Source organism: Pecten maximus, unplaced genomic scaffold (genome assembly GCF_902652985.1).
Source record: "Pecten maximus unplaced genomic scaffold, xPecMax1.1, whole genome shotgun sequence".
NCBI lineage: Eukaryota > Metazoa > Mollusca > Bivalvia > Pectinida > Pectinidae > Pecten > Pecten maximus.
Window position 1 is genome coordinate 1 of NW_022982517.1, and position 11,096 is coordinate 11,096.

Consider the following 11,096-nt stretch of genomic DNA (forward strand, 5'->3'; position numbering starts at 1 on the left):
TTTAATTTTTGACACATCCATATTGGCGATTCGAAGTGATTTAAACACGCTTAAGTAAAAAGTATAGAAAGAAAACATGTCGACATCCAATATTATGAATGTACACTATTCATGAGTAAAATGTCAAAAATTCCCATAAGAAATGCTGCCTTATTAAACCATTATCAATGGTATACATTTTATTAAACCATTAGTAACTGCATATTACACTTACCCGTCATCCCCGCCATTGACTGGATTATTTTGGTATACTGCAAGTGAAACAATTGCATCAGGAATATTTATGTTGCGGTGGCAAAAAACACTTCGGGAAAAGTTTGATATTGACAGATCTATTACCAGCATTTATATAAAGTTTTAACCGTTTTAACTCGCATGCGCAATGTAGTGTACTTAACGGCAGCAGCATGGACTAACCTTGATTTTGCCCTCCAATTTCAGAGTAAGTGGACACCTTGGCAATGCCGTCTACATCAAATTGTTCCGATTGAAATCTGCGTAGAATAGCATTGTCATTAAACTATCATATTACAATCAAGATAACATAATTATCTTTATTTTTGCATTTACGTTTGTTTTATGGGCTCCATAAGACTTACCGCTCGTCATCCTTTTCATGAGTTCCATCTGCAAATTTGAAAGGGAAAAATAAATATAGCAATCAAAGCCCGACTTAACCATAATCGTAACAGTCAGAACAAAGCTTTGGCAAATAACTAAAACATGTAGCGAAAATATAAATATCTGCGTAGTATGCATATAAACAAGCAACACGATAAAGAAGTTAATTGACTTATAAATTGTTTTATAGATACGGAAAACATAAACATTACAGTTTTCTGATTTTACCTCGTTTTGAAAATTGAACATTCTTGAACTCTTCCTGTTTACGGCGTCCCTTGCTAAAAAATATAAACATATAAACATACCATAGAAGCTTTTTTAATGTGTCAAGTTTTTGCTTTCCTTTTTCTGTTTATTCATATGAATTCCGAATCAAAAAGCATTACTGTTAATTTATTATGAGTTTGCTATGTATAAATATCCCAAAACAAATTTTGAGTATATTATCGTAATTACAAGCTAATCAATCAAATCAGTAAATACGAGAAAATACATGACTTATAAATTGAGTTATAGTTTTTTTACTCACACGAATGGCAGTTGTCCATTTCCTGTAAAATAGCATGTTAACATTGAGGAATATATTTGAAATTACTTGATGTAAGACTGTCTTTTAATGATAAATTATCATAGATTTTAATCATAAGGAAACGTTTAAAAGTACTAGTAATACAATAATACAAATACGTACGTCTGATAAATACCCCGAGTCCAACCGTGAACAAAACCATGACTACAGCAATCACATTGAGGACTATCCCTGCCACAAACATGCTGTCGGAACAACGGGCAACTGCTAGAGACGACAAAAATGGGAAAATTATTAAACGATGAAGGAACATGATGATTAAACTATAATGGTTCAGTCATGGCGTCATCACCGACAGGTAAACACAGTTCAACGCAAAGGTAGTGTTGTAAGCATCCGTTGCACTTGGAATTGTCAAATATATTTTAAAGAAAACACAGTTATTATAAATACTCGAACCTTATTCGAACTATCGTGATAAAATTGTATTAAGGCATTCAGTTGGCCATTCTGAGTTTCATCTTATTTCCGTTAGGGCAGATTTAGTATATACATTTATTGCCTAAAACATTCTTGTGCCATTTTCCTTTGACTCAAAGATCGATTTCTTACTGAATCGATCTGTTTAAATATATCTTATTTAATTGACGTGATATCTTATGATAAACGATTGACGTGATATCTTATGATAAACGAATTGTTTTCTTTATCTATATGGTTTACCAATTATCTGCTAATGACTCACGTTCCTGAACAGTACAGCCCACAGCTTCAGCCGATGTTGTGTTTCCGTACTGATTGTACGCCACAACCTTAAAGAAATATACACGACTTCCATCCAGATTGTCTATATTTAGAATATACACGTCACTTCCGTCTGTGTGTTTTGTAATCGTCACTGGATAAACCTCTTGTGAGTTAAGAAATTTGTCTGTGCTGAACATAACATGGTAATACTGAGAGTCTCCTCCGCCACCCCATGAGACTTCAGCAGAGTGAGGCTTGGTACAGCCAATCAAAAGATTGTTTGGGAAACCTGGGTATCCTGTAATTTAGCGACGAATTGACACAGCAAAACAATATCGATAAACATCGTATATAAACTTCCTCAGCAGATCTAACTCGTTTACATTTGTAATAAAATCAAGCATGAATTCAATACGAAAGTAAATGTTGAAACTTTCACAAGAAGCACTCCTAAAAAGACATAAACAATAACAATAGAGAAGAGTTTATGTCATTCAAAATGCTTTACCCAGAATTTTACTTAAAGCTGACAGTACACGTTTAAACGCTTCCAACTGAGATATAAAAACGTAGTAAAAAGTTTCAGCATTCAGAAATCGTTTCTGAGATACTCCCCTATGATGATCAGTATGTTTCGTTCATCATATCTAAGGAAGTGAAGACATCTATGTTTTACTCTGCTTAGAGAGGCATATCCGGATTCGACCTCGACAGGAAGGACTATGAGTAGTCAAACACGTATTACTCTTTCTATACATGCGCAAAGCGACGCAACTCACATTAAATCCCTTCTGTATGTCTCCACCAAGACCCACCGACATTCATTTTAGAACATATCATTAGCTATTAGGAGAGGATGGAAATGAACATTGAACAGGTAAATATCTGCTGCAATCTTTGCAATCCAGATACCATTCATATATGAAATGTGAAATGACTCACAGCGAAAACAACAAACGGAGGAAATAGAGCAAAAACGACTAAAGCTCCTACCATGGGTTTTTCAATATTATGCTCGTATAAGCAATACTATGTAAAGACGATAATATTTCAAATTGTATCCATTAGAAACTAGAACTTGTCAAATATCACAAAATTGCCGACACACAGCATGGTGGTCACTTTCCACCTGCTTTTCCATTTTCCTTCTATCGTTGTAACAATATCTCTCGCCCCTACCTATCTTGGTCACACCGGGACGACCTCCAGACTCGGAACTGTACGGTAGTTAATACCAGTTTGATGTGTTGTAATTTGCTATCTTTTTATGATACTTGTTATATAGAACATTTCCCTACTAATATCAATATAATCCACGTTTAATAATCTGATATATGTACATGACTCAGTATTATATCATGGTTTTACACATTTGATTATTTGTAATATTATCAACTTACTTTTCTCATGAACTATGAAACTTAGCGTGGCGCTTCCATGAGTGTTGGTCGCAGTGACGTTGTAAAGCCCAAACCAGTTCTGTTGTATGTCGGTACGTGTCATTGTTGACACAGCGGTTAAATTCTTTGTCTCAAACGTATTTTGTATCAATACGTTAGCGTCCCCATTCACAAGCTGAGTGGAAGTTCTCGATTCAGAAAGTTGAAAAGTCCACATAAATGATGATGACGGATTAGAGGTGAACAAAGCCGGAATCGTAAGGTTTTCCGATGTAGCTAGATCAATCGTTTGGATTTCATCCGGAATCTGATACGGGAGTGGCTCACCTAATATGGGAAAAAATGGTGAAATTACACGAATAATGTTAGTAAGGACAAATCAACTAAACTGTTGTCCCATGTTTATTGTACCAGAATGTTATTAATGTCCTTAATTACAACCACATTTTATCATTTAATGAAGATTTTCAAATATTAAAACGAAAGCTTTTACCAAAATCGAAGACATATTTTCCATTGGTTTGGTATTTTTATATCACTGCTTTTTATTTTCTGACAGAGACAGTGAAACCACAGTATGAAAAATATAACGAAATTTTGAAGACACTATATCACAGTTTAATAACGTCCATCAACACTAACAATCACCAACAGGAGCAAAATGTGTCGAGTGTGCTGGAATAATCAAGTCAACGATATAATTAGCGTACATAGGTCTAGCCTTAATGAATAACTTTATTGTGGTTGGCATTGTCTATTTCTTTATATCTCAAACAAAGTTTGACATATTCTGTTCATTGTTCTCTATATCAGTAGTGTATGGTTAAAGCAACCAGATATACTTACACTGTACAGTTACACTAGTTATTATAGTTACTTACCACTGTACAGTAACACTGGTTATTATAGTCGACTCCCCGACAACATTCCTAGTTACTTACACTGTACAGAAACATTGGTTATTATAGTCGACTCCCCGACAACATTTCCCGTTACTTACACTGTACAGTAACACTGGTTATTATAGTCGACTCCCCGACAACATTCCTAGTTACTTACACTGTACAGTAACATTGGTTATTATAGTCGACTCCCCGACAACATTCCCAGTTACTTACCACTGTATAGTAACACTGGTTATTATAGTTACTTACCACTGTACAGTAACACTGGTTATTATAGTCGACTCCCCGACAACATTCCCAGTTACTTACCACTGTACAGTAACACTGGTTATTATAGTCGACTCCCCGACAACATTCCTAGTTACTTACACTGTACAGTAACACTGGTTATTATAGTCGACTCCCCGACAACATTCCTAGTTACTTACACTGTATAGTAACACTGGTTATTATAGTCGACTCCCCGACAACATTCCCAGTTACTTACACTGTACAGTAACACTAGTTATGATAGTCGACTCCCAGACAACATTCCTAGTTACTTACACTGTACAGTAACATTGGTTATTATAGTCGACTCCCCGACAACATTCCTAGTTACTTACACTGTACAGTAACACTGATTATTATAGTCGACTCCCCGACAACATCCCTAGTTACTTACACTGTACAGTAACACTAGTTATCATAGTCGACTCCCCGACAACATCCCCAGTTACTTACAGTGTACAGTAACACTGGTTATTATAGTAACTTACCACTGTATAGTAACACTGGTTATCATAGTCGACTCCCCGACAACATTCCTGGTTTCTTACACTGTACAGTAGCACTGGTTATTATAGTCGACTCCCCGACAACATTCCTAGTTACTTACCACTGTACAGTAACACTGGTTATTATAGTCGACTCCCCGACAACATTCCCAGTTACTTACCACTGTGCAGTAACACTGGTTATTATAGTCGACTCCCCGACAACATTCCCAGTTACTTACACTGTACAGTAACACTGGTTATTATAGTCGACTCCCCGACAACAGTCCCAGTTACTTACCACTGTACAGTAACACTGGTTATTATAGTCGACTCCCCGACAACATTCCCAGTTACTTACACTGTACAGTAACATTTGTTATTATAGTCGACTCCCCGACAACATTCCCAGTTACTTACACTGTACAGTAACACTGGTTATTATAGTCGACTACCCGACAACATTCCAAGTTACTTACACTGTACAGTAACATTTGTTATTATAGTCGACTCCCCGACAACATTCCAAGTTACTTACACTGTACAGTAACACTAGTTATTATAGTCGACTCCCCGACAACATTCCTAGTTACTTACAGTGTACAGTAACACTAGTTATTATAGTTACTTACACTGTACATTAACACTGGTTATTATAGTCGACTCCCCGACAACATTCCTAGTTACTTACACTGTACAGTAACACTGGTTATTATAGTCGACTCCCCGACAACATTCCTAGTTACTTACAGTGTACAGTAACACTAGTTATTATAGTTACTTACACTGTACAGTAACACTGGTTATTATAGTCGACTCCCCGACAACATTCCCAGTTACTTACACTGTACAGTAACACTGATCATTATAGTCGACTCTCCTCCGATATTCCTAGCAGTACACATGTACGTCCCGTGTTCTGATCTGTCCAGTTGTCCCAGTGACAACACAGATGAGACAGTAAAGTTTGTGTTGTCCGGTCGTAACCAGACATAGTTACAGCCAGGTCTACAGTCTGCTGCACACGTCACATCCGGTAAAGCATCACCTTCGTTTCTAGTATATGCAGTGTTTGGTGGTGATAATGATATACTAGTTCCAGGACCATCTAAATGCATAGAAGAGTTGGCCTTTATCAGTTGCATGTGCCATAAAGAATTAAACAAGGACAATCAAATATAACAAAGTTGTTCATGTCCTTGTACTGAACAATTACAAGACAAATGTTGAGCTCGTGCAAATGATAATGATACTAATATTTGAACATGTCGTTCGGTTATCAAATGTGGCACTACTTATGTGATATGGCTATGGAACTGCCCTGGTCAATATTAGTGGACATATTCCATCAAACGAATACCTATACTTACAATGTACAGTGATACTGACTATTATAGTCGATTCTCCTCCGATATTCCTAGCAGTACACTTGTACGTCCCGTGTTCTGATCTGTCCAGTTGTCCCAGTGACAACACAGGTGAGACAGTAAAGTTGGTGTTGTCCGGTCGTGTCCAGACAAAGGTACAGCCAGGTCTACAGTCCGCGGTACAGGTGATGTCCGGTAACGTGTCCCCCTCTGTCCTGGTGTAGGTAGTGTCCGACGGGGACAGAGCTGAGGAGGTTCCGGGGCCGTCTACCATGTATATGTTTTAAAATTTAGATACGATCGTAAACAACTGTTATGTCAAGTTCGTGACACAGAAGGCGTAATGGTTATATGTGACGTAACATTGATTTATATGAATAGTTACAAAAAATACAAATATATATACATGTATAGAGAATACATGGTCAGTGTCTTAAAATATAAGCTGTCTTTTGGCGAGGGTAAAGAAAGACAAAACTGGCGAGCCTTGGCAAGCCACTTTTGTCTTTCTGTCCCGAGCCAAAAATACAGCTTTTATTTTAATACACTTACCATGTATTCTATTTATCCTGTAACAATAAAAACAAAATCATCAAAAAATAGTCATTTTGAAGTGAAATGGTGTCAAAAATGACAAATAGGCCTATGTTCGTAGTTTCACTTTGAAGTAGGTCAGTCGAACTGACGCACGTGCTAAGATTCCAAAATACAGCTGTTTTCCGTCACTGCCGTATACAGCAAAAATATATACGGTGGGTGTATTCCGACAATGCGGTGGCAGTTGCAGGATAAACATATATATATTTATTGGATGTGAGTATTACACATTGATGTATATATGGGTTCCGTGTCTTTCAATATCTGTTTCCGGTGAAAAATATTTTGTAAAAAGATTCGCGTTAATACAAAATTTGTTAAATAAATAGAGAATATTGAATGGTTTCCCGTTTATTATAACACATATTTCACGAGTATGACAGAGTGCGAAGCACAAGTGAAAAATATCGAAATATTCTGTCATACTAGTGAAATATATGTTATATTTAACGGGAAACCATTTAATTTTCTTTTTATTGCATTTCATAAACTAAAAAAAAATTAAAAACACAGAAAAATTAATAGCGTTAAAAAGTTTTGGAATCTGTAATGACGTCATCTTTTTGTGACGTAAGTTCACGTCAACTTGACGACGCCATTTTTAAAGGACTGATCAACGCAATTTAAGCGTTTTCTGCTGTTATCTGTGCATGAATAGGTAACGTCAAGAGAGTATTTTGTCATAAAACGATTATGAAAATATGAGAAATACAACAAATGACCAATTTATCTATATCCGCTTCGGTTGGAAAAATCGGCAAGTTTCAACGAGGTGAATACAAAGGTCCGCTAGGATAAGTCAAAAACGGAAAACTTTTATTTCCAGTGCAAAACTTATATTTTCACTGCAAAATCTTACATTTTTACTGCAAAGTCTTATATTTTCACTGCAAAATCTTATAATTAATTTTTCTTTGTTTTCATATTAAATACTCAAATTAAACAAATTCTGTTTGCAAGGATCCTTTACGCGGATTAATACAGTTTGCAAACAAAATGTGTTTTATACCCCGATGAAACTAAAGAAAATGACATCAATGCTTAGATATTTCCACTGCTCATCGCTGCAGTGAAAATATAAGTTTTATTGGTTTGATAAATTTCTTCATTTCACTGGCACAATGCAATAACATGTGTTATTATACCTCAGACTTGTATCACAGCTTCTGATTAGTGAAAACCATATCACGTGATTAAAAACATTCGTTATGTCAACCACAACTTTCCAAATAATTCATTATTGACTTGCTGTCGCTTTCGAAACATCATGTCACCCTCTCGTGAGCCCTCCAAAATCGTTATGTCACCCTCTCGTGAGCCCCAACTCGGAACTCTCTTCCGTAACGTCTTCAAAAGTAGTCGAATCAGAGAAGTTCCGAGTATTCTGCTTGACAACAACAATGGCTGCCGGCGGACGCTATCGTCTGCCAACAGAGGAGGAATTGGCGAAAGTATTGCAAGAAAAGGATTCTAAAAACACCAAAAGGGTCATCAATGTGGCCGTGGATTCCTTTAGACATTTCCTATCTGCAACAGGTAGGCCTAGACCAAGGATTGTGAAAACTTCGACGTCCATACATTGAAAGTTCAACTGGGAGAATTTTATGCCGGGTCCAGAAAGACGATGGGGTACCTCTTAAAAACTTTTCTTAAAAACTGTTGATAGTAATAAATAAACTTATTGATACCAAAATTAATTCACTTATGTTTTTTTCGGTATAATAAAACAATTACTGCCCTTGTTCCGAGTTGACATGAATATTTGCCCACCCTTGAGGTGTCATGTCACCCTCGGGCTACGCCCTCGGGTGACATGACACCTCTCGGGTGGTCAAATATTCATGTCAACCCGGAACAAGGGCAATAATTGTATAATATTAGCAATAAAAACAGGAATATTTTCTTCTCAGTTTTATTTACAACCAACAACAACTCATCCAAGCATAGTGGTCCAGCAGTAGGATGGTTGACCGTCACTTGCTGACATACCAACGCTGGCGCTGTGTTGTATCCGTGAACAACATATTTACTTGGTTGTGTTCCAGTCAGCTGCCTGTTGGTATGTTATAGGGTAGTGTAAAGCATGTAAGCTATTAGAATAAAAACAAAAATGTTTGCCCCGGCTTTATGATCACAGGGGTGTTTAGGAAGTAGTGTCAGGTTGCTGAAGACAAAATGTCCACGTATATTAATTTATGAAAAGTGCGGCATTTATATTGTTATGGTATAGCAATATATTCGATTGATTTCACTGAACGTTTATTGGATCCTAATGAGCACGTGATACTTCCGTTATGAATAGTTATGACGCAAAGACCAAAAACATTAATAGTAAATTATATTTGGTTATATTCCTTGTTGAAATTATTTATTCGTTAAAAGTCGGTAGTGTAGAAATTGACAGTTTGTTCCATCTCAATTGTGGTATGAACGTTTTAAAACAATAAAAAAAATCTATACTTATATATATACATGTATGTCATTAATACATTTTACCACTTGCGAAGTCCATTTTATATTCGTGTTACACACTTCTGGTCACGTTATTTTTTACGTTTTACTTACACTGTATGGTAACATTGATGGCTGTAGTCGACAAACCGACAACATTCCTGGCAGTACACCTGTACGTCCCGTGTTCTGATCTGTCCAGTTGTCCCAGTGACAACACAGGTGAGACAGTAAAGTTGGTGTTGTCCGGTCGTGTCCAGACAAAGGTACAGCCAGGTCTACAGTCCGCTGTACAGGTGATGGCCGGTAACGTGTCACCCTCTGTCCTGGTGTAGGTAGTGTCGGGCGTTGACAGAGCTATGGAGGTACCAGGACCGTCTTCAAGTTTAAATGCGTATTTAGATTAGACGCTTCAAAACATACAATATGTAAAAAACAATCCATGAATAAGTTACGGATATATCGGTGACCAATAGGATATTTGAAACTTGCCCTGTCACAATGTCTATCAGACTAACATGAACTTACTAGCATTATTCTGTGATACATTTTGAATGTTTTCTTTAAAACGAGCTGGAAAACAAATGGAACTATATTTGTGGTCAAAATCGAAATTTTATCAAGAAACTGTGAAATTGTAAAAGACAATGTTTCTGCCCTTGTTAGTAATAATTGATTTGGAAGGCAAATCCGTGCTTCTATATTGTGCTGTATGTTTATTCATTATTTTTTTTCCCACTTTTGCAAAAGCATCGTTACAGTTAAACAAAAGTAAAATAAAAATATGACTGCGATTTTATATCACGACTAGTTAAATATATAACATATAACATACAATCAAATGCATTTTTAATGTTCCATAGTTATAATGACACAATTCGTACACATCCTGTCCCCCCCCCCCCCCCCCCCCCCCCCGACTTTTTTTTTTTTTTTTTTCACCAAAAACACGATTTCCCAAAATTTTTCCGTTTTATTTTCCATTTTAAAAAGGGGAAAAAAAAATAAATTTTCCAAAACTTTCTCGCATTTTATCCTTGAAAGGAAATTTTAAAAATTTTAATTTTTAAAACTAGGTTTCTTATTAAAACATGTATGAACCCGGGGGGGAAAAGGGGAAAAAAAATGAAAAGAAATTTGGGGGGAAAAAAAATCCCCAAAAAAAATCCTTTGGGGGTTGGGGGTTCCCCCCTGTGAGGGGCCCCCCTCCCCCCCAAGGCGGGGGGGGGGGTTTTTTCCCCTTTTCCCCAAAGGGGAAAAAAGGTTTTCCTTTAAAAACCCCCCCCAGAAAAAAACCCGGGGTGGGGGAAAGGGGTTGGGGGGGAAAAAATTTTAAATAAAGGGGTTTTTAAAGGGCGCTTTTTTTTATAAACCCAGTTTTAAAAAGCCCCCAAATTTTACCCGGGGGGGGTTAAAATTTTAAAAAGGGAAAAAAAAATTTTTTTTTGAAATTTTTTGAAAAATTTTTTTTTGAAAGGGCGTTTTTTGGGGTTTTTAAATCCCCCAACCAGGGGAAAAAAAATTTTTAAAAAAAAAAAAAAAGTTTGGGGGAAAAGGCTTTTGGCCCTTTCCCCCTTTTGTATATAAATCAAAGGGTTCCGTACCCCAAAGCGCTGGAAAAAAATTTTAATTTTTTTTTGGGGAGCTTTTTTAAAGGGGGACGGGGGAAAAAGGGGGAAAAAACCCCCCTAAACCGGGGGAATTTTTGGGGGGGAAAAAAA

The 11,096-nt window shown here is 36.7% G+C and overlaps 1 protein-coding gene across 1 annotated transcript; it reads right to left on the bottom strand.

The window, feature by feature from the left end:
• Positions 1-210: 210 nt before the first annotated feature.
• On the bottom strand, positions 211-9,749 carry LOC117320539. The gene is made up of 11 exons (XM_033875110.1): positions 9,490-9,749; positions 6,331-6,594; positions 5,805-6,068; positions 3,301-3,627; positions 1,899-2,198; positions 1,316-1,420; positions 1,154-1,175; positions 850-902; positions 600-627; positions 418-494; positions 211-251 (listed from the first exon to the last, which is right to left on the bottom strand). Exons 3-11 carry the CDS (start codon positions 5,863-5,865, stop codon positions 211-213), a joined length of 1,014 nt encoding a protein of 337 aa, XP_033731001.1. The 5' UTR covers positions 5,866-6,068; positions 6,331-6,594; positions 9,490-9,749.
• Positions 9,750-11,096: the final 1,347 nt, after the last annotated feature.